General features: G+C 39.6%; 1 protein-coding gene across 2 annotated transcripts in view; it reads right to left on the bottom strand.

The window, feature by feature from the left end:
- The window catches only part of Lrrc7 (leucine rich repeat containing 7), a 307,126-nt gene that overhangs the window by 162,261 nt on the left and 117,690 nt on the right, over positions 1-27,175 (bottom strand). For both annotated transcript variants that reach the window (XM_050149461.1, XM_050149462.1), the window contains exons 5-6: positions 17,849-17,938; positions 14,772-14,828 (exon numbers count right to left, since the gene is read on the bottom strand). In XM_050149461.1, coding sequence (XP_050005418.1) covers positions 14,772-14,828; positions 17,849-17,938 — 147 coding nt within the window. The remainder of the gene's footprint in view (positions 1-14,771; positions 14,829-17,848; positions 17,939-27,175) is intronic.

Genomic DNA, 27,175 nt, shown 5'->3' with positions numbered 1-27,175 from the left:
TTATTATGGGCTGTAGATGGACCAGGCATCTGCCACTGTTAAAGGGACAGACAGCTGAGGAGGGCTTCTTTCCAATTTAAACAGTGGTGTTTATTTTTGATCGGTTACCTGAGATTCAGAATACATACATGGTGACGTGGTGGGGGAGAGATGCTCCCCACCCCTTTATGTCTGAGGCAGTGGGAGAGCTGTCCTGCCCCCACCAGCTGCAGCACTCAGGGAGAGCAGGCCCTGCATCTCACCTGGGCAGCACAATAGAGCCAACTCTGTTGTTTGAGATGTAGGCGAGCCAGTCCCCAAGTTGTGGGGAGAGTTGTCCCCCACTACTCCTCTGTCATGCGGCAGTGTGGTTGGGTGAAAGATGCCTCCTTACCCTCCACCCTTTACCACCTGTCACAGATGAGGGAGCTGACTATCCTCCTTACCAGCTGCAGAACTCAGGAAATGACCCTCCTCCTTGCCTGGATAGCATAGTAAAGCTGACCCTGTTGGCAGAGGTGCAGGTGAGCTGGCCTGAAGGTCTTCCATGTGGTAGTGAGGGAAAGAGAAAGACACCATCCCCCTTGCCCCTGCCACCTGTGGTGGGTGAGGGAGCTGTCCTTGTCTCTTACCAGCTGCAGCACTCAGGAGAGTGGCCCCTACCTATTTCCTGGGCAGCACAGAAGAGCTGGCTCAGAAGGTGTAGGTATGAAGGAGCCATCCCTGAGGGTCTTAAAGCAGGAGAACTGGCCCTGCTCCTTGCTCACTGCTGCAAGGGATGAACTAGCCAGGGATATGATGAAATCTCATCCTGGTGGTGAAGACTGGGGACAGCTGGAGGGCTGACCAACCCTGCAACTACCCATGCCCAGAACCAGGGTTACGAACTGGCCCACCCCACTAACCACCCTGTCTATGATCTGCTGGAGCATGTCAAGGGACTGTTTCTGCAGGCCTAAAGCTACAGGATCACAGGGCAACAATAGTTATCCAATGAGGCCCAGCGCTGATAGTGTAGCAGAAACCAGATCTTCAAGTTGAACCCCAATATCTATCTTTGGGTTTTATTAATCATGCTACAAGAAACTTATCAGGTAGAACGTCAGCAAACTGGCTTTTACAGTTTCAGATACATCCTGAACCCTCATCTGCTTTATCAGGCTAACAGAAGAGCATTCAGACTATGAATGACTTAAAGGACTTGCAACATTCCCACCAAAATGACGTTAACAAGCTACAGAAACTTAATGCAAAAGGTTTCATAGCAATATATAGTTGCATTTTGGGTTTTCTGATTCAAAGGGATGCTACAGAATAATGCTTTTGTACCCTGTAAAGATTTGTCACTTGTATTAGTCTTCATGGGGGATACATTTATACCATTCCCTCATTTATATTGTATCCAATTCTTTTTCTTTTCCAAGCTTCTATTCTTACAATCCCTTGAATGTTCTACTGCGTCATTAATTCTTTCTGTTGGACCATTCCCACTAGGTTACAAGGACACTGTAATCCAATAATTTCCCTGAGACTCTGTCCCTGTCCAGTTGCTTACACCTTACTGTTAGGTCTTGTAATTAAGCCTGAAGGAATTCCTTGTACATGCCTTCTGCTAATCTGTACTTTGCAACCTCTCTAGTGAGTGCCACACACTGCGCTCCTGAAACAACTCCCATCAGGCTCCTATTGATGACCCATCTTTCTGGGGCTGATCTGCAGTTTTCTGTTCCCATCTTCTCATCTTACTTGACTTCTCAGCAGTGATGGGTACAATTGGTCCCTCTTGCTTGTGATTCTGGATGTCTGCTGTGCCTTCTGTATTTTCACCCATTTTTTTTTTAACTCCTTGGCTCCCCAGTCTTAGGATATTTTATAGACTCTTCTCCAATGCTTCAAGCATACATGTGTTCCCTCCCAGCTCTGTGCTGGGTCTCATTTTTGTCTACTTATACTCCCTCCACTGACAGCTTCAATGAGCACCATGAAAGGTCACTTCTGTGCTGATGGCTCTCCGATTTGCATTTCTTCCTCCCCAAGCAGACAATGTTTGTAACTGCCTATGCTTGATCACCTTACCAGCACCACAAAGCCCTGCTTCTTTCCACCTGCTCCTCTACTTATTTTCTTCATATCCAGAAACTGTCCCTGCAGGGTGCCAAACCTGAGCTTCAGTATGTTCCCTAGTTTCTGTTTTTCCTTCTCACCCCAATTCTGTCTATCAAATATCCTCTGATTCCAACACAGCTCCAGTTGTTCATGCTTATTGTCTCCAGAGCCACCCTCTTTCAGTTTTGCACTTCTCCACAGAGCAGCTGGCTTATCTTTGTAGATCTTATATCCAGCCACAGATTTCTCTCACTGAAAGCCTCAGTGGCTTGTTATGAACAGAATGCACCCTAATTCTCAAACACAGTTCACAAAATTATAATTTTGTTCCACTCATTGCTTCCTCCATTCCTATACCTCCTATACATGCAAAATACTGTAGCTTACTCTTCAGACACATCAAACTTATGTTGTATAAACTTGAGAGTTTCACACTTCCTGGTCTCCTTGACTTCTTTCTTTTCTAGATACCTTTTTTCACATTCTCACCTCAAAACACAAACTACCTTTTCTAGACAGGACTCTTAGTATCAGTTTACCCAAAGCTATAGATACTCAAACCCCCAAATATTTTCCTAATTTCTTCAGGGTATCTGTATAAGTCTCAGTTGTTCATATCTTGTTGTCTGGTTCCCTCCACCGCAGTATAAAGTCACTGAAGTGCAGATAATCAATTTCTACTATCCTCTATTGCTTCCCTACCACCTAGAAGTGAATTTAACTCTTGTTAGGTTCTTGAGCGATTACAGCAATTTTTAAAAGGCTAGCATATTATATGAAGTGAGAGTCTGCTAGGATTCATGTAGAGGTACAGGCCTACAGGTTCTGTTCAGAGAGTTCAGGCCTGACAGCGGGAGGAAAGACTTATTGTCCTGAGCATCACATTTATAGGTTTGACAGTGCTGTGAGCAATGACCACATTTATAGGTTTTGATGGTGCTATATGGGCAATGGGAAAGCAAAGGCTTTCCACCCATTTTCTCATATCAAAACTTCCCTTTATACATCAAGTATGTATTTTAAAATGCACATCTATTAAATGGATGTAATAATTTAAGAGATGCTTTTTAACACTGTATGAGAATTGTGATTCCATTTTCTTTTGAAAATTGCTTGAAGCACTTAAACAAGATGAAAAATTTGTTCCTAAAGATGTTTAATTAGGAGTGTTTTTCAAAAATCAGTAGCCAAAATTTATCCTTTAAAATATTTTAGTGCAATTAAAATACAAAATAAATTAATTGTCAAAATGCCCCTGAACATTTTCAAGAGACTACAACCGATGCTTTTTAATCAATCCACATACCCAGATACATTATTATATCCCATCTTTTATCCTGTATATAAACCTAAAAAGCTAGTGCTTGATAAGAGTTATGGCTTTTCAGTTAGATTAATTTAATTTTTAATCTTGTTCATAACATTAGAGATTTATTTTATATTTGGAAAAATTGACATTAAATGGTCAATGTGAACAGAAGTCCAATTAAGGCTATGAACAAAGTTTAAATTTGAAGAGAAAAAAATAGAATTAGAATATAGTTGGTGAACAGATGGGCCTTTCTGAGTGAACTTTTAGGAAAGCAAATATTAGTTTTATTTTGAATAAATGGACAATAGAGTAAAGTACTTTGACAGGGAAAACCCCACAATGTTTTCAGGCCATACATAATAGGACAAAATAAAACCTCATTCCACCAAAAGGAAACAGGAAACTATGAGGCAGAGAAATTAAAAGTCCTATAATTATTACCTTTTATGAATTTTTATTTTAAATATTGCTCAGATATGATCCTAAATGTCATACAAACCATGTAAAACTATGACAATTTAGAAATATTTTTCTTTAGGAGATCAAATTATAGACTCACTGACCTTTATTTATCTCTAGAAACCAATTATGAGTGAGTACATCCCAAGTTCATCTTTTTGGGTCTGGGTTACCTCACTCAGGATAGTGTGTTCTATTTCCATCCATTTGCATGCAAAATTCGAGAAGTCATTGTTTTTTACCGCTGAGTAGTATTCTAATGTGTATATATTCCACACTTTCTTCATCCATTCTTCCATTGAAGGACATCTAGGTTGTTTCCAGGTTCTGGCTATTACAAATAATGCTGCTATGAACATAGTTGAACAAATGCCCCTGTCATATGATCGGGCCTCTCTTGGGTATATTCCCAAGAGTGGCATTGCTGGGTCCAGGGGTAGGTTGATCCCGAATTTCCTGAGAAACCGCCACACTGCTTTCCAAAGTGGTTGCACAAGTTTGCATTCCCACCAGCAATGGATGAGGGTACTCCTTTCTCCACAACCTCTCCAGCAAAGGATATCATTGGTGTTTTTGATTTTAGCCATTCTGACAGGTGTAAGATGATATCTCAAAGTTGTTTTGATTTGCATTTCCCTGATCGCTAAGGAGGTTGTCCCCAGTTAGTTCCTGGGGCAGCTGAGGACAGAGAACCTGAAATGACCCTATCCTATAGCCATACTGATTAATATCTTGCATATCCCCATAGAACCTTCATCTGGAGATGGATGGAGATAGAGACAGAGACCCACACTGGAGCACTGGACTGAGCTCCCAATGTCCCAAGGAGGAGCAGAAGGAGGGAAAATATGAGCAAAGAAGTCAGGACCACGAGGGGAGCACCCACCCACGGAGACAGTGGGGCTGATCTATTGTGAGCTCACCAAGGCCAGCTGGACTACGACTGAAAAACCATGGGATAAAACCGGACTCTCTGAATATGGCGGACAATGAGGGCTGCTGAGAAGCCAAGGACAATGCCACTGGGTTTTGATCCTACTTCATGTTCTGGCTTTGTGGGAGCCTAGCCAGTTTGGATGTCCACCTTCCTAGACCAAGATGGAGCGGGGAGGACTTTGGACTTTCCACAGGGCAAGGAACCCTGACTGCCCCTCAGACTGGAGAGGGAGGGGGAGAGGAGTGGGGGGGAGGGGGAGAGGAGAGGGAGGAGCGGGGAAAAGGGAGATGGGGAGGGAAATGGGAGGCGGGGAGGAGGCGGAAATCTTTTTTTTTTCAATAAAAAAATTATATTTTTTAAAAAAAAAGAAATATTTTTCTTCATCTGTTTAGTAGAAAGTAAGATTGCTTTTATTAACATAAAGTTTTGATTCTTTGGGAATTTCACATCATGTACCCCAGTTCCTCTCATTTCCAAATCCTTCCATGTCTACTCTCTATCCTCGTAGCTCCCTCCCAAAAGAAAAGAAAAAGAAAACCCAGTTTACTCCTCCATCTTGGCCACCTCTCCGTCACATACATATTCAGTCACTGTAGTGACACTGGGACACTGGGAGCTATGGTGTGTCGTGCAGGTGTGCTGTGCAGTACACTGTCTTGCCCAAACAGTTTTACTTGAGTAGATGAGTTTTTGGTCTGATTCAAGACCTCTGGTTTCTGTTACATCATCAAAACTGGACACTCACCAAAACTCTTCTTGCATATTTTGCTGTTATGGTTCTGCAGGATTGGTCCCTTTAAGGGCTCCAGAAGGTTATAGATGGGGTTGTGTTGGAGGGCAACAACTCACAATGCTGAATGTGGACCTCCTGGGTGGTAGCTGAGGTGGTCAGCCCTGGCCTCTGTCAGTTTCCCCCCCCCTCAGGTGAGGGGCAGGGCCAGCTCTCCCACACTGATCCCCCTATGTTGACCAGCAGCAAGGGGGTGAATCTGGGGTCAGTACCCCTGCACTCATGCCATTGGGGCCAGCTCTCCCATGCCCCCATCACCTGGGCTTCTCCCTTGAACCTGCCATCAGGACAAACTCCTGTAGAGTGAGAGACCAGCTCTCCTAGAGCGGGTGAGAGGCAGAGTCACAGCTCTCTTGTGCCCAGGCTATAAGGGCTAGTTCTGGAGACCAGGATTGGTGAGGGACAGAGCCAGCTCTCCCAGGACCAGCAAGGAACTGGGCCTTCTCAGTATGGCCCCTGGTCATCAAAATGACTTTGTGTGGCAGTTCAGACCATGGGCTTCCACATGGCCTTGAAGGGGCAGCGCAGGCCACTCAGATAAGTATGGCCCAGTTGGCAGCATGGCCCTGGGACAATGACATGGTGTTAGCTGGCAGCCCAGTCCATGGACATCTGCATGGCCCTTGGTGGTAGCACAGGACGGACATCGTGTGGCCACTAACATCCGCCTGTTTCTCACCACCATCATGTCTCTAGTTCAGCCCCTTCCACAGCACATGAACCATGCTGCTTCCCTTTCTTTTCCTTTCCACCACCACATACTTAGCAGTGGGCAGGAGGGCCTCTCAAAAATAAAGATGTTTAAAGATGTGTTTTGTGTACAGCAAGACCTGAAACAATCCCGATTTGAACAGCGAGAATGGGGACAAGAGAAAAACAGAGAATTCGCAGAGTTGGGAAGCTTGCATCTTTTACTGCTCTTGACTGAGCTGGCTACCAGGGATAGGCAGCTGCATGTTATTTAATGATGAAAAATCCATTTTACAAGTCCAAGCCAAAGAACAGGTACTGTGAATTCTTGTAAAATGTTAAGGAAAACAGATTTTCTGAATTTCAGTTCTTTTTCTGTGCTTTCAGAGGGCCCAGAGAGACCAGTTCCCCAGCCTGCTGGAAGACAGCTTATGCAAAGGAAAGATACCTAGTGTCCACTTACTTGGCAAGAAGCTATGGAACTAGAGTGTTAGATGTTATGTCCAGACTGACAAAACCTTCACAAACTAGCAAATTAGTTCTCTAAAAAAAAACTACAATAAGATGAAGGTTTTTGCTTGTTTTTTTTTTTTTTTTGTGGGAACTTTGCTTTAGAAAACTAGCATAAATTTCCACCAATACAGATCTCATCAGTAAAGTATGTAACAAAAACAACAAGGAAAATAAAGTATGGTTTTAAATTTTTCAGACCAAAAGAGGATGTGTCAAGAGAGGTACTCAGAGATTGGAAACTGCATTGACTTAATACGTAACGCGATGTAGCATTGTGTCCTCGAGAAAGTGCCAGAAGGAAGGCAAGAATCTAGAAACACATGGTTGTCTCTGAAAGCGGGTGAACTTCCAGATTGATAGATGCCATGATATGCTTCAGAACGTGAGCGCTGGAAACAGTCGCAGATGGATTGCAATGGCACAGGTGTAGAGGAGGGGAAGGCTAGGACGGAGGGACGTGTGTGCATGTGGATCTCAAGGAGGCAATAAGGGGAACAGAAGAAGTGCTCACAGGTGACAGAAGCTGATGTCTCCAGATAGGAAAAGTGGGTACAGCTGCCACTTCTCAGGTGGGGTGGTGCTGTGTGCAGGAGTGGGCTGGGCATTCAGTTGCTTCCCTGGGGGTTGACGTGAAGGTGAAGATGCTTTTGGTCCTGACCGCAGTGAATATTCTGTCTGCAGTCTGGCGATGGAGGCGTGGAAGAGGAACTCAGGCCACAGCTCAGGTTTCATTTAAAACACTGGTGATTCTTAGCATGGGGCTAGCATGGAAGAGCGTGGGATCAGTTCTAACAAACAGGATCTCTGTGTCTGTTCCTTCCCTAAGATGCAGAGAACAAAGCAGCGCTGCTCTGCAGTACAGATGCTTGCACAGACAATCCAGTCATTAAGAAGCCATGAAAGAGGATAGTGTCATGTTAAACCGAGTTTTCATATATATTTTATATATATTTTCTGATGCTGAATGTCTTGTTAACTTTATCATGTCCTTTACTATTTAGGTTCAATATTTACCCAAAGAAATCTCCAAGCTAAAAAATGGAAAAAGTTAATCTTTAAGATTTAATGATTTGATGCCTAAACTTTAAAAATATTTTATTGATTAGATACTATCTGTAGGTAAGTTCTTATTAACTACTGCTAAAAATAAGGAATGTATTTTATCATTATATTCTATTGAGACCTTTTCTATAAAGAAACAACTAAAAATTAATATCAACCCCTTTGTGAAATATTTTGAGATGAAATAAAGGCCATGTAATTCATAGTACTTTAATACATCTAAATATTATAAACTCTGTTATAAAGTATTTGATTATGAATTTACCCAAACATTACTTTCATCACCAATTACTCAAAGTATTTTTTTCCAGCTTAAAAAAATTAATGACATCCAATCCTTCTTAATTATCTGGTTTAGAGAAGGTAAAAACTCCAACAAGCTACAAGGGCCTGACTACAAACCCAGGCTGTCTGGCTGTAAATCATTTAGCTACTCACAGACATCCCGGCTCTCCTCAGGTGAAAAAGAACTCAAAGTTCCGGCTAATCACTTCGTGAGACACCAAGATTGGTGCTCTTCTGAAGCCTCACGATTCTCTCAGCCTGCAGATTTTATCTCAGGGTAAATGACAAGAGCAGGGCTCAGAGTGGCAATCGACTGGAGTACTCTGAACAGAGTGACAGACTCTCGGGTGTTATCTGATTTTTTGTTCTGTATCCCACATTCATCCTACCACCCCTTAGATAACCACAATATCCCCAAATCTCAATCTTACCAGGACGGCTAAAAATAAATGCAAACTAGTTCCTGTGGCAGCTCATGATCTTTTTCTTCATGAACCTATGGATAGTTCATGTTTTATGTTTTATAGGATAGTCTAAAATTTTTACAATTGCACCACATTGAAGATTATGAGATGCTATTATGTGCAGAATGTCAGTGAGAAAATCTGAGGCTCTTTAAGGCCAGAAGAACATGGCCCTGGGAAGCTAACTTGACATCATGTCTGCTCCACAAAGAAAACCAAAAAATGGGACGCTACTATGTTCAACAAAATTACGTTGCAGCAGAAAGTGGTAAAAATATGAGGTAATATCATTATAAAGTACAAATATCTGATCATAATTTACAAATAGAAAATAATTACAAAATCAGAATTGATAAGACAGCAAGAAACCATTCAGGAAGCTGTGCCTGACAAGGGATTTTTTTTTTTCAGCAAAACACTAGAGAACCCTCAATGTGTTTCACTGAAATGGAGGTCAAGTACCGTCCATGTACGACACATTGATCAGAGAGCAGAAATGGCTGTGGTCCTATTGCTCAGATCAGAATGCCCTCTTGCGTCTCAGCTTTCCTTCAGTGTGTCGACAATGATGGCTGATATCAAAATAGAAGGCAAAAGAAAGAAAGGTTTACAGGAATGAGAACCCAGCTAGTGCATGTACTCCAAATCTGCCAACGAAGTAGCCTTAGCAGGAAGTGTAAGATCTTACATGAAATTAAACAACTGTAATTATACGTTACTTTGGTGAATTGTCACTTGTTACATAAGCTTGCTGGAAGGACAGCCTCCAGGGAGGAGGCCTCCTTTGTCTCAGACTTAAACGTTTTTATTCCCCTGCTTTGCCTCAGACTCAAGCACGTTTATTTCAAGAATCTGCCGAAACTTTCCATCCTCAGGATGGTTGACCCCTTACCTCTGTGATGGGAAGAAAAAGGAGAACAGGAAATAGCTAAGTTATAAAACATGGCGTCCTTGACAACAGCCAATGGGAGACACCCTTTCTAATAGAGACGATTAGTACTTTTCCTGTGTGATAGAAACTCTGGCACCGGGAAGGAGAAGCAGGAAGTTTATAACAGAAATTTTACTCCTTGTTGATTGGGATTCCCTTTGCTTGTTCTCTCTGCATTTATTCTAGATGTTACAACGGCCTGACTTGATGGTGTCGTTGCTGCCTGCTAGTTATTCTTTTACTTTTGCTTTGCTGAGTGCTGTATAAACTCACTCATTTGAAACCTAAAGTACAGATGTAATAAATAATTCTCTGGACTGTCAGAAACTTTTATTCTTAGAAATTGTCTTTGAAAATAACTTTTCAGAGTAAAACTTAATACTCGCTCTGGTATAATGTAGAAAGTCACAGGCACTATAGAAATCATTGTGGTAAACTGTGATGTACAATCTTGTCAGTAAGTTAAAAATGGACCTATCATGTGACCCAGCAAATCTACTTCTGAGCATGCCCAAACGAATCAAAATGAAGACCTCACAGAAATACATGAACTCTCATGTTGCTACATCAACATCTATGAGAGTCTTAGGATGGAACCAACTCAGATGTCCAGTAACAGGTGAGTGGATTAACACAAAGTGGTGTGCAATGTGACCGTCTCATTCAGCCTTTAAGAAGGACTTTCTTCCATATGTGGCAGAATGGGTAGATTTGTTGAGTGCCTGAATCAGTCAGAGTGAATCATTCTGTTCAATGTGTCCACTCAAGGTGTAATGTGTCAGCTCCATCTGAGTATATGTGTTGTGTATGTGCATATGTGCATGTATGCTAGTGTATGTATACCTGTGTGTATGTGTGTGTGCACTGTGCACATGTTGTGTATATGTATGTGGAAGTGTATGTGTGTGTGTGCATATGTGCATGTATGCTCGTGTATGTATACCTGTGTTATGTGTGTGTGCATTGTGCACATGTTGTGTATATGTATGTAGAAGTGTGTGTGTGTGCTGCTAGGCATTTACATATCAGGAAGAATGTAATGTTTCTGAAGCTCAGTTTGCGGTGGGAAAAACACTTAACAGCAGCAGCGATGCAGAAGGGATGAAACCATATAAACAGGGGACCCTCCATTTACTAGTTTATGTAGCATAAAATGTTGAACATTTTCAAATTATTCTTTGCATACTTGAAGATTTACCATTTAAATTACAGGTAATTAGAGACGTGGTAGATGATAATGGGGTTTAATATTATTAACAGCCCCAGGGGAACTTTTCTGAACAAAGGTCTCTTCTTGAGTGGATATGCCAACGAACAATTCTTCATTTAACTTTTCCTCTGGACAGGTCTAGCCCTTAGTTAGAGATTGGAGGCTTTTTTTGGGGGAGGGAAGAAGTTTCCCTATAGTATACTAGGTATTTTAGTGTGTCTTATTTTATAAACTGCTAAATAAGTTATTTCTTGGTGAAAATAGTAATATGAAAATTAGCAGTGGGCCACAGAAATATACTAAGTTGATTCCAAGATCAGAAGTTGATAATTAAAATCCTCTAGATTCTACATCCCTTTTCAGGTTCTCACCAGAGTCTATCACCCAGAAGACATGGATTGGTGTTGGATGCCTCTGTCATTAAGCTCCTTCTTTCAATGACCTCTAAGCCTTCTTACCTACCATGTTCATTGGTTTTTCCATGCTAGAGCCGTTCACAGGCTTACTTCTGGATTTGCATGGCTCAGGAGAGACTCATTTGATGTCATCAGATTCCTATATAATTTTCTATGTGGGAACATTTGGGAGACATCAATGTTCAGTCCATATGGTGGTAATATCCCCACTGTGATGCATTAAGTCAGCATCCTGCTTATTTACTGCTATCCACCATGATGCAGGCAGAAAAAAAAAATCATCAGTGATAAAGGAGGAGAAAAACAAAGAAACAAAGTCTTTTCCTCGGGGCACTGATATCTTCTGATGATCCCATTTACAAGTATGTGAGGGGTCAAATCATAGGAAGAACTTCAAATGGTAGAGTGATGTGATCGGCAAATTAGGGTACTTTCGTGTGGTGCGAGGGGAAAACGCTGAAGAACAGCACTGTCCGTGGGGTGATCAGCCATGTGGGATTGGCCTAAGGGAATCTCTGATGCAGAAGCAGCAGTGGTATGGTTTCTAGACAGAACACAAGTAGGTTGTGAGCTCTAGAAGACAGAAACTTTGTTCCTGGCTAATAATCCCAGCATGTTCTCTTTGAGTTTCGCTTCTATATCTTATGCTCAGAATTCACTGTCATAACTGAACAGCAGGCCAGCCATGCTGAGCAGCAGACAACTTTGCAGTGGCCCCGTCATCCCATCTCTTGGAGCCACTCGTATCTTCTGCCTACTCCAGGGTACCAAAGCTCGTAGATCACAGCATATGATAGAAGTCATGGCTTCTCACCTTTGAGATCAAATTATAAAAATATCAAGGCTTCCCCTGTCTCTTTCTTCTACTCCCCTACCTACAGTTCTGAGAGAGTAGCTTTATGTGCCCAAGACCCTAACCTCTCACCCATAGCCAGCCAGAATCACACTTGCCAAGCGCCCTAGAGAGCACAGAAGCAGATCCCAGACAGAGAGAACTCTAGGCAGCTGCAGTCCAGTCAACAGTTGGGCTCTCACATTCTGAGATGCCCTGAGCCAGTCAGAAACTGCTTTTTCAATTTTGACACCCAGTTGCTCTTGTAACAGAAACAAAGGAGAACATAAGGAATGGACAGGTAAGTATCCGTGAATGAAACAGAGCAAACAAAGACAGGTTTCCAGTCACATCTAATGTTCATTTGAGTGACTAGTCCAACAGTAGTTGATCACCGCTCAGAGCACTCGGTTAAGCAGGTAATTATTTGTGTTGTAAGAAAAATGGGATTGTTGAATCTCAAGATTTTGACTTAGCATCATACATTCTCTTCAGATGTCTGGTGTTCTCTGTCACCACATCCAGTGCCGATATGACTACTCCAATGAGTTTTTAGGCAAATGTTTGAAGCCTTCACTCTCACCATTCTGATAAAGGAGAGCCATAGGGGCATCGCAAGGAGATAGATGGCTTATACCTGTGTTTTAAACCAGAACACAGAGATTCTAGATTTTTGCACACATAAAGCCTATCAAATTGCTACAGGGGCGCATTATAATATCACAGTTCTCATATACTCTGGAATTTTCTACAGATTGCCAGGCATTTGTAGCTTTTAAGGCAAAATAAGTCAAGAAAAATTTAAAGACCCATCAATGGCCTGCAGCTTGCTTGCGATTCCAAGAAAACCTGATCTCTTAATTCTTGAGCAGTTATTTTGAAACTAAAATGCCTTTTTTCCCTAAAACTACATTAGATTTATTTTATTAGAAAAGAAAACTAAAGGAATGTACAAAACTCTCATGTGTCTCTAGGTTATAGGTTCAGACGGCACTCAGATAGGCTATACATAGAAACAGTTTTCTTTATTCTGTGAATGTCTTTATGTAGTTTCCATTCCATAGACGTCAAAACTAATGCATCATGCATTTTTGGTCTATATTTTTCTTCTTAGATTCTTGTTGACATAGCATAAAACAAACATTCTGAATTGCAAATACCTATGAAAATGTTTTCTAAATATAAAAGTTATAGCTGTGATATACGTAACAGTCTACCAAAAATACCCAGTGTCCTTCTCTAAGAAACACTTACGAAGTCTTATATTTCCAAATAGTCCAGACACATTCTACAATCTAATTTAATTTTACTTACTACTGGGAGTATGCTGAAGGCCTATAGAACACACACACCAATTAAGAGTACTGTTATTCAATGTCTACAAAGTCCATATTATCAATTCTTGTTAGATTATAACTTATATATTACAACTTACATCAAAAACATCCTTACAAGACATATCAGGTTTATTTTGCATTTCAGACTGAAGCCCTCATAGGCTGCCTTTGCAGCTGCTCCTCTGTACACTTAGTGTTTCTCCTAGAACTGAATGTGTACAATCTGATAAGCAATCACTGTTCTTCCACCTTGGCTTATGTTCTAGCTAGCTGTGGTTTTGCTTTCAAGGTGACAAGCAAAAGCTGTCCAGATGAAACAGTAGCAATAGATTTCTGTGCAGGAGACCAACACTTGAACACATACCCCCTCATTTCTACCTGTCTAGGATTCCAGTCCAGGAAAGGCTTTACTTATACACAGGTTGCTGTGGGGTGGAGCACATGCCTCCCTTTGAAGCTTTCATCTTAACTGTCACACGGGGAGAATAATCACCAACATGGTTCTCCAGTTCTCCATGTGTTTGTCTAAGCAGATTCAAGGCATGGCTGGGACCCCTCATCAAACCCATGCACTGCGTAGCCGTGACGAAGTGTTCATGCCTTGCACCACACATTATTGCACTTAATTTATTGGTGTATTTAGGCTTATTTGCTCAGGGAATACATTTATAAAGGAAAAATTAAGTTTTTATACAGCAAGTTTGGAAATACACTGATATACTTGATGTCTTGCAGAACAGAAGGAAAGCAATAAATACTAACAGCACACAGGCAAAGAATATCACTTTAAGTGCGTGAAAAAATATTACAAATAGATTTTGATCTTGAAAATAATTACTCCTATGCAACACAAACCATATAACTATACATGAATGAAGGAAAGTAGGGGAAAACAGTATTTTACAAAGCTGCATAAAATTAGCTTTTGCTTTAAAATGACCTGTATGCTTATATAAATCATCTTTTAAAATAGACTGGCCAAAAAAAAAAAAAACAGTTTGTAAGGAAATGTGAATATAACCCTTTCTTTTTCACTTGCTAAACCACTTTAGGATTTCTTGAAAAATTTTAGCCTTTTTTACCCTTAAAAATCTCTGGCTTTGACTTGAAACTGTAAACTATCACAACCCACAGTGTAACCTGCAGAGTGAGCACCCTAGACTGATGCTTGGGAAACCGCTGTCAGAATGACAGAGATGCTGGTTTAGACTCTTGGCAAGGGTCTTCAGCCATGAGCAAGACCTCTGCCGGTGAGCAGGCTTGCAGAGCAGGAAGTCTACTATTTCATACAAATCCACAGTGTTTACTGTAGAATTTGACCTTTAGTGAGAGCGTGTGGAACAATTCTGTGAAAATGGCAAAGCTGCCAGAATAAACGTGAAAAGCCATTTTTTTTCCTAGTAGCAAAACATCACAACAGAAACTGTGAAAAAGATGTGGTCACTTACTTTGGTAGAGTTTTCAAGTGATTTTCTCTTAGCTCCAAAATTCGCAATTTGACAAGTCTGTAGAAAAGAGTTTCAAAAATTACCTTTTTAAAATCACTATTTCTATATAAAAACATTTGCATGGCAAGGTGAATAATCATGGTCACTAATTAGACAGAAATTCTCAGCTGTTTTTAGAGCTGTATCAGATACAGTTATTATTATTTTTAACAGGTATGGGTGTTTTGCTTGCATGTGTCTTTGTATACCAAGTGTGTTTGGCCAGTTTTAAAGAAATTGCAAATCCATAATGAGCAGGGTTGCGTCACCACTGACCAATGACAAGACATTTTACTAAAACTAAAGGCATTTGATTATATCTCTGAATCCCAGCCTTCTAAGTTTCTAATGTTTCATAACAGCACATTATCTTTTATATTTAATAAATACGTGTGTTGAACAGGCTATTGACTGTCTTTGAAATTTCAGGTGTTATGTTCACTGGAATATAGGAATGCTTTTCATCAAGAGACTGTAGACAGACCTGGAAGGCAGGCAGAATGTTCCAGAGGAAAGAGCGAGATGAGTGCACATTCCTTCTCTACGACATTATTCAAGTTAGTCAGCTCCACTGTCCTAACTGTAGCTTCCCGCCAATAGCATTAAACCCTCCGCTTGAATACTTTAAATGATGTCATGCATATAACGCACAGTTCCTCACACCAGAAGTTCTGGTGTTTGGTCTTTCTGATCTCACTAAAGGACAATGGAAATACTTTTGTGTGTCATGTTGATTGACTCCAAGATTCACCTTTTTCCATTTCTGAAAGGATTTGTGCTTGGGCACCCAAGGATCTTCTGTCTGTGAATGTTGAGTGGAAGATTCTTGGGTTACAACTGTGTTCCCAAAGGGCACCTCACACATTATGACGTGAGGTTAGCAGTAGGAACACATTGTTATACAGAACTAGATTGAATTTTATATTTGTTTCCCACAAAGCTCTGTAAAACAAATACTAATTGGATTTGCCCAAACCTTGATTTTTAAGGAAAAAAACCCTCACTATTTAAACAATTTCATCTGTCATCTCTCTTTAATATGCTTTTAGGTATTCATCCAAGCCTCTTTCCTTTTCCCTTTCCTCCTCTCAAGTTAACTTTAATTTAATTCAATTCTTTATGAAGTAACATGCTTCAGTGCACAAAGCTCCACTAGTGAGAGTTCCTTAGAGATCTGAAAACCTCACATCCCAGTGATGGTGCTAATATGATGTTATAGACCTATTCAGTCTTTTAAGGGGACCAAGCTTCAAGTTGGAAGAGAATTTGAGCATCCTTTTGTCAAACCACCTAGCTGAAGGCAGAAAAAATGCTTAGGTAATGAATTATTATAAGTAAACATTATGTTATTAAACAGAGAATATTGTGTCAGATTATATAAAACTTAAATTCTAATTCAAAGTAGCTTTTGTATTGGTGTTATGTATCCTCTGGGTCTAAACCTCATACTCATTTTAGAACTACCTAAAGAGAAAGGACAAAAACAAAACATTCATGACAAAAAGTGTCTTAAGGGATCAAAAATATTTTGTGATTTTCTCATCTTAAAGCACATTGTCCTGTAGTTGATACCCAAAGGATAAGTTTAGTTTATAAGGGCTGATGGAACTGGGGAAACAATTACAAATGCACGACCTAAAAAATTTCTTTCATGTGTATGGTTCAGGATGATGAGATATCCTCATCCATAGAAGTGAAGGAGTCTGGGACATGTTACTGCATTTACAGTGGGCAAGAGAGATCTCTATGTGTTAGGTGACTTCATCACCCTACATAATGTCCTCCTCATCCCGGTCAAGAGGCAGGTGCTGAATCATACCCAGTTAATCATTTGAACAGATTCGAAATAATCAACCAAGGCTGACAATGATGTTAAAATGCCTTTGGTGTTTATGACATAAATGCTATCCAAGAAAATACTCTTGAAAGATTCTGAAACAAAATATGAATAAAAACCAAAGTCATCTAGAAGTTTATCCTTTTATTACATGTATTTATGTTGGGAAAACAGTTTATATATTTTCTATGCCACTTTCCTTGCCTTATCTAGGGTTAGAAAGTGCTCTCCAGAACCACTGATTTCTGCACAGCTCTGTCACATCACATAGGAGCAGCACCGTAGAGTTTGCCAAACTCCTATGTGATTTCACAGTTTTCATTTTTAAAATAATGAAAAATACACTTGTCTACAAAACCCAAAGATGACATGAGCCATTTCTAGTAACAATTTCAAAGGCAATGATCATAACTATTTTTTGAAGTTCTTTAAGCATATTGTGCAAATTGTGTAAATCACTTGTTTACTTTGTATTGTGTCAAATATTTGGGAAGATGGACATTTCTCCTGTAATCACTACCTATTTCCATTTTATCAAAGCTGCCTGTGCAGCCACCCACATCCTCCCGAGTCCCGAGAGTCATGGCTTCATGCTCATTTGTAAGGACTCTTTATACAATAAGGCTGTTACTTGTTTTTCTTAAATAATGAAAATGCTTTTCTGCTTTATTTTGCCTTTATTATTTATTTTATATGAAAAACATTTAGATGAGAAGCATAGTCTGTCTACATGTTTACAATGTTGCTCTTTGCTTCCTGCCCATAAAGCAATTTTGCAACCCAAGAGCCATGGGCAGTTTTCCTCCATTTGCTCATAGTAGCTGGACTTCTTCTTTTTTTTCGAGACAGGGTTTCCTTGTGTAATTTTGGAGCTCATCCTGGAACTCTCTCTGTAGATCAGACTGTCCTTGAACTCACAGACATCTGCTTGCCTCTGCCTCCTGAGTGCTGGGATTAAAGGCGTGCACCATCACTGCTCAGCATGGACTTTCTTTTTTATATTTGACTTTAATTCACCTAAAAATTGTTTCTAATATGTGAATACATAATTTTATGCTAATTGTTATAGAACATTTAATTAACACTTATTGTGTATCAATGAGACCCAACTTTAATCAGTGCTATTACTCACATCCTGGTACTGGTGAAGCAGTTAGCAGAGGCAAAGCGAGATTACACAGGTTAAATCTCTTATGCTTACCTTCCAAAGTTGGCTGGAAGAAATTCAAGGAAGGCATCATTCAGGTAGAGCTGGGTCAGGTTAAGAAGCTGTGTGAAGCCATCGGGTAGTCTAAAAGGGAGTTAAAGAGTTAGTCACTGCATTAATGTTGCTATAGAAACAACAAAAATCTATTTTAGATAAAGAGAAAGAAATGAAGTATGTCTTCAAACTCTCATTTAGTGTGAGTAATGAAAGAATTTATTGAGCATACAGTTACAGCTGGAACTTTAAAAAATTTTGCCTGTTATTAAAATAAATGATCCCTTTCCCCCTCCATGCTGCTCTCTGAGTTGGCAGTGATGCCACTGAGAGCTGGAATCTTATACTGTTGGCTGCACCTTCTGCATCAGCCAAGATATTCTTATGGGAATCTCAAGCTCAGTGATCATGTGACTTTGAGATGAACTGGCTATTCCTAATAGAACAGTCACATCAAGTCAGGCAAGGACTTCTCAGTAGAAGTCTAACAATTTCAGTCAGTCATTAGCATTTCCCTACAGCTTATCACTGTGACGGTGAAGCCTGGCCCGTGTGAAAATGTACTAAACTGACTCCCACTCCGACGCCAGCTTTACCCGTGTGTATAGATGCAAAGTTGGTTTAAGTCCTGTTAATTAAAGATGACCAAGAACATTGGGAATATATTTGAACAGAATCATAATGGCTGTGAGTGACATTGAAAAGGGAGAGTAATCTTTAGTAGAATTTTAGAAATTAGATGAAATAATTACTTGAAACATGAAATCTTTACCCTTTTTATTTAATTGAAATATTCTCCAGGAGACATTTTCTTAGAACAATATTGGATTTTTTCCTATAACTGTATTTCTATTTTAACTCTTCAATATCCTCATCTATAGTCTTGTCTGGACTTCTATAACACATGTCTAAGTTGCCTTTCCCTCACTTTGTAACCTGCTTCCCTGTGGTGACTGCCAGCATCATCCAGACCTCACCAGCCATTCACTCTGCATCCCAGGCTGGCCACCCACTACTTTGTCAACAGACCTTGCTTCAACTGCAGCCTCCTCACTCCACTTCTGGAACATAACATGTGGATTTTTCCTCATTCTTCCTCTCCATCTGCTCAAACTTTCCTAAGAAATGCTTTCTCCATGTAAAAGAGTAAGTGTGGAGATGCAGAGCTAGTACTGTGGATACCATCCATGCCTTTCCCTGACCACACCTTCCAGTTTGCCTCTCTACTAGGTAGCCTTGAATGTCCCGAAACTTTCTCTGTAGACCAGGCTGTCCTTGACTCATAGAGATCCACCTGCCTCTGCCTCCCAAGTTCTTCTGAGGCATGTGTCAATTTTTGGTCTGTCTTACAAATTCTTAAATGTTCATTATTTAATTTTTGAAGGCTTTTAATGTGTAACTATTTAACTTCCTAAAAAAATAAACCTAAACCTGTTTATTGTGTTGTCATGTTATGTAAATCAAATCATATTGTTTATATTTTCCTTAGGCTTTTTAAAAAACAGCTTTACATATTTTTTTTCCAGTTTCATTCATTTGAATGGTAAATGTTGGTCTGTCTTGGAAACCCCTGCCATTATGCAGGCACAGCACTGCTTAGCATTTTCCTGAAGAGGAAGAGTAGTTATTTCCAGATTTTACCTTAGTGGTCACAAATGTTTCTTTGGTGAAGTCATTTGAACACATAACCCAATGTTCCTTCATGAGACGTTTGCATAAATGCTGTTCCCGAAAGTGACATTACTGAGTTGTAGGGAATGCAAGTTTAAATTTACTCAGGATAGCCAAATTTTATTCATAGCTCCGTCCTTTTATAACCCAAACCATCTGCATAAGAGCTTCTTTTTTTGTGCGTGTGTCCTTTTTATTTCATGTGTGTGTGTGGGTTTTACTTGCATATGTATCTGTAGACCTGTGAATACGGTGCCTGAAGAGACCAGAAGGGGGCGTCTGATCCCCTAAAATCAGAGTTAAAGACTAGGTTCCCATAACAGAATCCAGGTCCTCTGCAGGAACAGTCTATGCTCTTCAGGCAGAGCTGTCTCTCCGGTCCCTCTGTTCTTCTTGACCTTTGGTTTTACTATTATTTTTGTTGTTGTTGTTTTGTTTTTTGGTATCACGTTTGTAAACTTGGTAATGTAAAATAGTTTACTTCTTATTAATACAATGATTATTTAAATGATTTATGATGGATTTTAATTTTCATCTTCTGTGGAAAATGTGTTTATTCATTTTGGTTGTTTTCCTACATCTCTACCCTGACTCTCACCCTGTGTTTTTTTTTTTTTTTTTTTTTTTTTTTTTTTTTTTTTTTTTTTGTATATTGAGCCTGGCAATGTCCCCTGCAAGATGGTGTCTTGAGCTAGGGCCTCAGTATAATCTAGGGGCAGTTCTCATTTACTGTGGAGCAGCAGTGAAACAGCCTCCCCCCTCATCTGCTTTGTCTACAACTCTGGAGAATGTTATGCCCTTGAAGCATCCCCCTGAGACGGAGTCCAGCGGAGCTCTTGAATGGTTGACAACACATTTCCTGGGACTCTTGCCAGAATATTCTGCCTTCATTCATTCTAACAGCTGCTTTTTGTCAACCCAAACTAAACACAGAATTCCCTTCTTGGAAATAATTTTCTTTCATTATTTTTTATTAGCACACTGATTATGCAGATGGGGAGGCTTCACAGTGACATCCTCCATGGAAATGTCATCTACAGATTTGGTCGGCTCTGCTCCTGCGCCTTTCTCTGTCTCTTCTTGGTCTCTCACAGTTTCTCTTCCACTTCCAAGTCTTCTGGTTTTCTTTTTTTTTTAAATTCATGCCTAAAGCTTTCCCCCAAATAATTTTAACTTATTGTTTCATTACTTTTTAAAATTAATAATCTTTATTATTTATTGTGGGGGACATGCATGCCACAGTGTGTATGGATATCAGAGAACAACTTTGTTTTTTTTCCTTCTGATTTTACATGGATTCTGGGGATTGGGTTCAAGATTCTAGATATGTGGATCAAATGCCTTACCCACTCAGCCAGCTCTCTGCCTCCCCCACCCCGCCCCTTTTTGGGGACAGCATCTGGCTATACATCCCAGACTGGCCTTGAATTACTGTGTAGTTCAGACTGGTTTCAAAGTCAAATCAGTCTTCCTACCTCAGTCTGTCTCACCAGTACTGGGGGGTCCTGACATGTTTACAGCAACTTTACATACAATAGTTTGGCATGGACTTGTAGTGATTCTTTACAAATTCTCAGGGCACTGGTTTNTTTTTTTTTAGTTGGTTATTTCATTCTGCAACTACCTTGCTCCAGCTTGAATTCAAAGTGATTTTGGTTTTGGATAAAGCTTCCAGGAGGGTATTTGCATAAGTTTACTCTTTGGGAAAGAGGGATTCATGGAAACAGGAATGGGGGAGAGCAGATGATGGGGACTTTATAGTGTAGAGATGAGTACAGACCCCAGACAGAGACCTAGTTCAAGGTCAGTTAGTGGATCACTGTCAGGAGTTGACATTGGAGAATAATCTGTAGGAGAATGAACTTAGAGGGTTTTGAATTATCACCCTACAGGTGTGGCCTTGGTCCTACAGAAAGCAACTTCACTGAATAGTTTCTGTTCTTCATGTCTTCTTTTGTGTGCACTGGAGCCTGCACGCCTTCTACATGGTCGTTTCTGGCAATGTCAGAGAGGTTATACAGATTTCTAATGAGACTTAGCCATTGTCCTTCTTTGATATCACAAGAATTCGTTACGACTTTAGAAAAAGGAAGAGCCATAAACACATGTAAAAATGAAGGAAAGAAAGATCAGACCCTGCCAATTTATCTCAAGAGTCACTTCCAGATGAGAGTAAAGGCGCACTCCTGTACTACTTGAACTCGTGTGTGGTGAGACAGGAGGATTGTGAATTTAAATTTATCTTGAGCTATATAGCAAGGTTCTGTCTCAATAAACCAGGTGGAAAGTCACTGCAAATTTTTAAAAAAGCATAAAACATGAACTTTCTAGTTATGGGATATTTGAAGTGTGGGCCTTCCTCAGTCTTCTCTCTGTAGGTGGCAATAAATGGAATCTTATTGTTCACTCTGATCAACAGCTTGCTTCCCTATTACTGCTTCTGTGGCAGTGTTTACACAACTTGGAAACTCATAATGACAGAGAATTTCCATTAGGCTTAAAAATTGACCATGTGAACCTTATTTAAAATGAAAACTTGGATTAATAAACATAAATTCTATGAAAAAACCAGTATACAAAGTAATATTTTAAACCCAGTTATACACATACATGCTGACATTTTACATGGGCCTTTCTACTTAAAAACACAGAGTTGTGCTGTTGGCATGGTGTGCTGAATTTATCAGGGCTGTATTTTATCTCAACTTACTTCAGTATAAATTCAATAACTAATCTCTCTACAAGAGATGAAAAATGAATGCCATCTTCTTGTTTCCCTCACGAAGTTCTCACTTATCTGGCAGGAAGCTTCTAGCAATTGCTTATAGTAGCACTGAGGAATTTTTTTATTGTTAGCAAGGATAAATCAATATTACTTCAGGATAAGAAGTCTTCTAAACTGTCGCATACTGTACTGTGAAAATATAGACGATAAGGTGGGCTAGGCATTATCTTCATGATAATTGTAGCCAGTAAATTTACTCGAGAAAACATTTGGCTTTTATTAACTTTTCGTCACAACTGTAGTTTCTAATCCCACTGTAGGACTAATCCCACTGACGAATCCTTCTGTTTTCGTCAGAGAGTCTGAGAAACTGTGAGGGAGAAGAAATCCCTTAGAAAGTGATGAGATGGATATCATGGGTTCTCATTAGCATCCAAAGTAGTCATGGAAGCCAATAACATACACAGTAAAGATAATTTGATAGTAAAATGACTTTACACTCTTTAAATAATTTAATGGTTTTCCGGTTGATTGATTTGTTAAAATAAAAGTGTTAAAATTAAACAGTTCTCCTACATAAACATTTTTTAATTTCTTGAATTAAAATGTATGTATTCTACCCACCATAAAGGACAGACAACAGTAGACACAGATACTCATACATGAAGAGACACTCAGACATGCAGTACTGGAACTAAAGCTAAAAGTTCTGGGCTTGAGCTGCAATTCTGTTAATATCTGTGTGACCTTTGAAATATGTTTCCTTCAGCAGACTCAGTTTCCTCCCTCGTGAATGGTGATTTTAGCACCAGCTACTGGGGTGTGATTCCACAACCAAACGCTCATTTGTTTTGTGGTCAGAGCCATGTGATAACAATCACAATTCTTCTCATTAGTGTATTCTTCCTATATTAACTAGAACTCTGTTTTAAATATATTTTATAACCGCTTATCTTCATCACTGAGCAATAATTTTTAGATTTACCGCAGACAACTTTGCTTCAGCTTTCTTTTCCCTTACTGTGTTTTCTCTATATAACTAAAAATTTTAGACACCAGATCTATAATAGGATGGTTAAGTTTCACTGAAGTAAGTTTTATATGTTGTAATTAAAGAATCAATGTATAGACTCTAATTGGGATGACACTATGTATATAAATACTTTCATTTATATGGGTTTAAATTAAGAAATTGGTGTATGACATTACAGAATACTTGGTAAAGCAATAAAAATATGAACTGCAACCCCACCTCCTTCACACAGCTATGATGTGCATTTCACCTGTTTTTTTTTCTTTGAAAATATTTTTTAACAATAAGAAAATTTGTTTGAACTGCATTTTTATTTCTCCTTTATTTTACAATTATTTTTGCAGTGTTGTTGTATAAAAGGCGTCTAAATAAAGTATAGAACATCTTCAGACACTTGTGAGAGTGAAAGAGGGGTTTGTGTTGACTGTACCCTGGAATGAACACCATGATCAGCAGAAATCATGATGTGCAGCCTTTCCACACAGTAACATACTGCTGGCTTCCTTGTCATTGAATTCTGGATATTTATTTTTAAAGTATTTCTATTTTATATGTATGTGATGTGTATGTACATGCACACATGCAGAGGCCAGAGGACGACACTAGGTATATTTCTTCACTGGTTTCCCTTTTATTCTCTTGGGGCACTGTCTTTCCTGAACCTGAAGCTCTCCATTTTACCAGTCTGGTCTGTGAGAGAGCTCTTAGGATGCTCCTGTCTTTGTTCCTCACAGCTGGAGTTTTGGGCAAAGGGTGGCACTTCCAGCTTCTGTGTGGGTGCCGGGGGACTTGAACCCAGGTCCCCATGGCTGCACAGGAAGTGCTCCGTTCATTGGCCACCTCCACAGGCAGATTTCAAATGTTCTTGAGAGTTGAAAATATATCTTTGATTCATAGCAAAGATGCTTCATAGTGAAAAGTACCAGGGAATTAAACACTAGATTCAGTTATTTATTATGGTAAATGGCAATGAAAACAGTTACATACGTTGTGAGGTTGTGGTAATACAGCTAGAGACCAGAGAGGCAGGGGTTTCCTGGTAAACGTCCAGCTCCGTTTTCTTACTGAGTAGTTACTTTTAGGTTTATTTTAATAATGTTCACTAACAGCTGAGAGCAAACCAAAACAGTGATTCTAAAAAGCATAAATTTTATGTTTCCAGTGTTTTTGCCACTTAATATTTCATAATTTTTATGGAAAAAAAATTTAAAAATAAATGAATAAAAATCAATAAAAGCAAATCTATCTTTTGAAGAGACCAATAAAACTTAAAAATTGCTAGCTAGCATGATCAAGCCAACAATAAGACTCAAAGCCAATGATGTAAGAGAGAAGAACACCAGAATACAGAAATAGAAACAGTCAAGGACCAAGAAAACCTAAGTGAAAACAGCAAGGCGTGACTTGTACAAAGTGCACAGGTTTCTGAAAAACTGTTGCTGCTAACACCCCTGAGGAGAAATAGCTGATCTGGGTAGCTTATTAGCTATCGAGTGAAGGCTAACAGCCATAGTGGGAAGCTCAGACTTAATAGCTGCATGGAAGAAGACCACCATCACTTACTGAAGGGATAGAACTAAGTCTATGCAAATTACTATAGGGAATTGAAGAGAACATTTCTCAACTCGCTTCATGAAAACGGTTTTACCTTGATAACAAATGGAATTAGCAGAAGCATACAATGGGTATATTTTATGAAATCAGCAGACAGAGCATTAATAGATATTAATAAATCAGAGCAATTGAAATTACAAATGAGCAATAGTCATGACTAAACAGTTTGTCCTTTGGCAAGCACGAACGACAGGAAGCGTTGAAGAATGTGAGTCACCATAAAAGCAAGTGATCACAGACCTTACAAATCAGCTATGGCTAAACTCCACACCCACTGAAAATAAGCACCCTGCAAAACAGATACCAAAGTTGTGACAACTCTAGTGTATGGTGGGCCTGCTTTTTTCTGTGTTGGTTTCTTATTAGCTAACAGAATATGGCTGTGTAATGGGATGCCACATCCGTAATTATCTTCATGACTCACCCTCACTTAGTGTTGACCTTGAGGAAGCCAGATGCTAGGTAACAAGTTGCATCTGGAGATAATTACACAGCAGGGAGATGCTCCCTTTAGATTCCCACAGAATCTTTAGGGGTAGCCAGCAGAAATCTGGGATCTCAGCTCCCTGTGTGAGAAGCGAATTCTATAACAGCCCAATTGAGCTCTGGAGTGGATTCTTGTTCCTCTGAAAAATTACTCTTTCCTTGGCTTCTGGAGGTGAGACCATGAACCAGCAGCTGAGATTGGTCGTGAACAAGTTCCTGAACCAGGAACTCTGGAAAATGATGGTAGTCAAACAAGCTGTTGAGCCCACAGCCGTGTATTACACACAAGGAAAGTAATATAGATTTTTGGGACTCAGAATAAGATCTCTGCTGCGACAGCTTCCCAAAAAATGTGGCTTTGGAACACAGAAGAGGAGACTGTTCAGATCCAGAGAGAAAAAACCCACAAATACAGGCCATGACAGACAGAGACTGCATTTCCCTGCATGAATCTCACTTGGAAGACCTGCCAGTGAGGGTGTCAAAGGAAGTGAAGGCCAGTTATGGGACCTTCCCTTAACTTGACAGAGGGTCTGTATGAGAAAAGAAGAAGCAACACAGATAATGAAAAACTGACAGCGCTGTCTGTTTTCACTTCTTTATCCAATGTGAGGTCCTACAAGATAAATAAGGCAAGAAAAGTCAATATTCAGCAAGTAGATAAAAACAATGAAACACGACAAACTCACAGACAACACGGCTGCCCACACAGAACCTCTCTCCAAATGTTCAGAAACAATCCAGTAGAACCAAGAAACAAAGCCCAGGCAGTTCCACAAGCTATAACACAAATATACAAAAATCCATTTCATTAATATACATGGCAAAAACACATGGACCAATAAAAATAATCCACAATAGCATAAAATGCAAACTCATACAAACAAATATGTATTATTTGCATGTCAAAAATGTACAAAATGGATTAAAAAATTTAAGATATGAAAAAGGCTTGGAATATTTTCAAATTTCAGTTTCTCAATATTTCTGAGATACTATTTCTGGCCAAATTGGCCAACTGATTCAGTGCGATCCCTGTCAAAATCCCATCAGACATTTATATCTTTGAAGAAACTGGGAATCTGTGAAATTTATATAGAAAAGTAAAAGGCATCTACTAAATTGTATGATTATGATAAGAAAGTTAATGAGGGCTTATAGTACATGACTTCATGATATACAATGCAGCTATATATAGTAATATATATAGTAATTGAGAGAGTATCGGTGGCGTAAAGACAGGATATAGATTGGTGTAAAAACAGAAAAGAAAGCACAAATGGACACAAACACATATAACCTGTTAGTTTTCATTAGAGGCACCTGGCAGCCCTATTCAGGATGGTACTATTCCTAATAATGGATCAGGAGTGACTGGAAACAGACATCAGAGAAAAGCCTCACGACCATTAAGCCCTGCTGATTTGCAGAAGTCTAAGCCAAAGGGAAAGCCTGAGTTACAAAAGACGCAGAGCAAAGCTTCAGAAGACCAAGCAGGACTCTGAACTTGGCAAAGGCAGGAAACTGGGATGCATGCTATTAAACAGGACTTCATACAAACGTAAAAGCCTCTCCGTGAAGGGCGATATTTAGAGTGTGAAGGAACAAGCCATAGAACTGGGACTCATACTGCACCCGGAATCTGAAAATAACTTATAATTTAGCATTAAAAAGGCAAGTCAAGAAAAAAAATTGAATTGCTGCCAAAGAAACAATACCTTTAATTAATATGCAGAGAAAAATGCTGATTGGACACCATAAATGTAAATTAAAACCACAAGGAGACAGCATATCTACC

Source organism: Alexandromys fortis, unplaced genomic scaffold (assembly GCF_014885135.2).
Source record: "Alexandromys fortis isolate MF-2015 unplaced genomic scaffold, M_Fortis_MF-2015_v1.1 scaffold_68, whole genome shotgun sequence".
Lineage (NCBI taxonomy): Eukaryota > Metazoa > Chordata > Mammalia > Rodentia > Cricetidae > Alexandromys > Alexandromys fortis.
The sequence above is the reverse complement of the archived record's forward strand: the minus strand, read 5'-3'. Positions and strand labels throughout refer to the sequence as shown.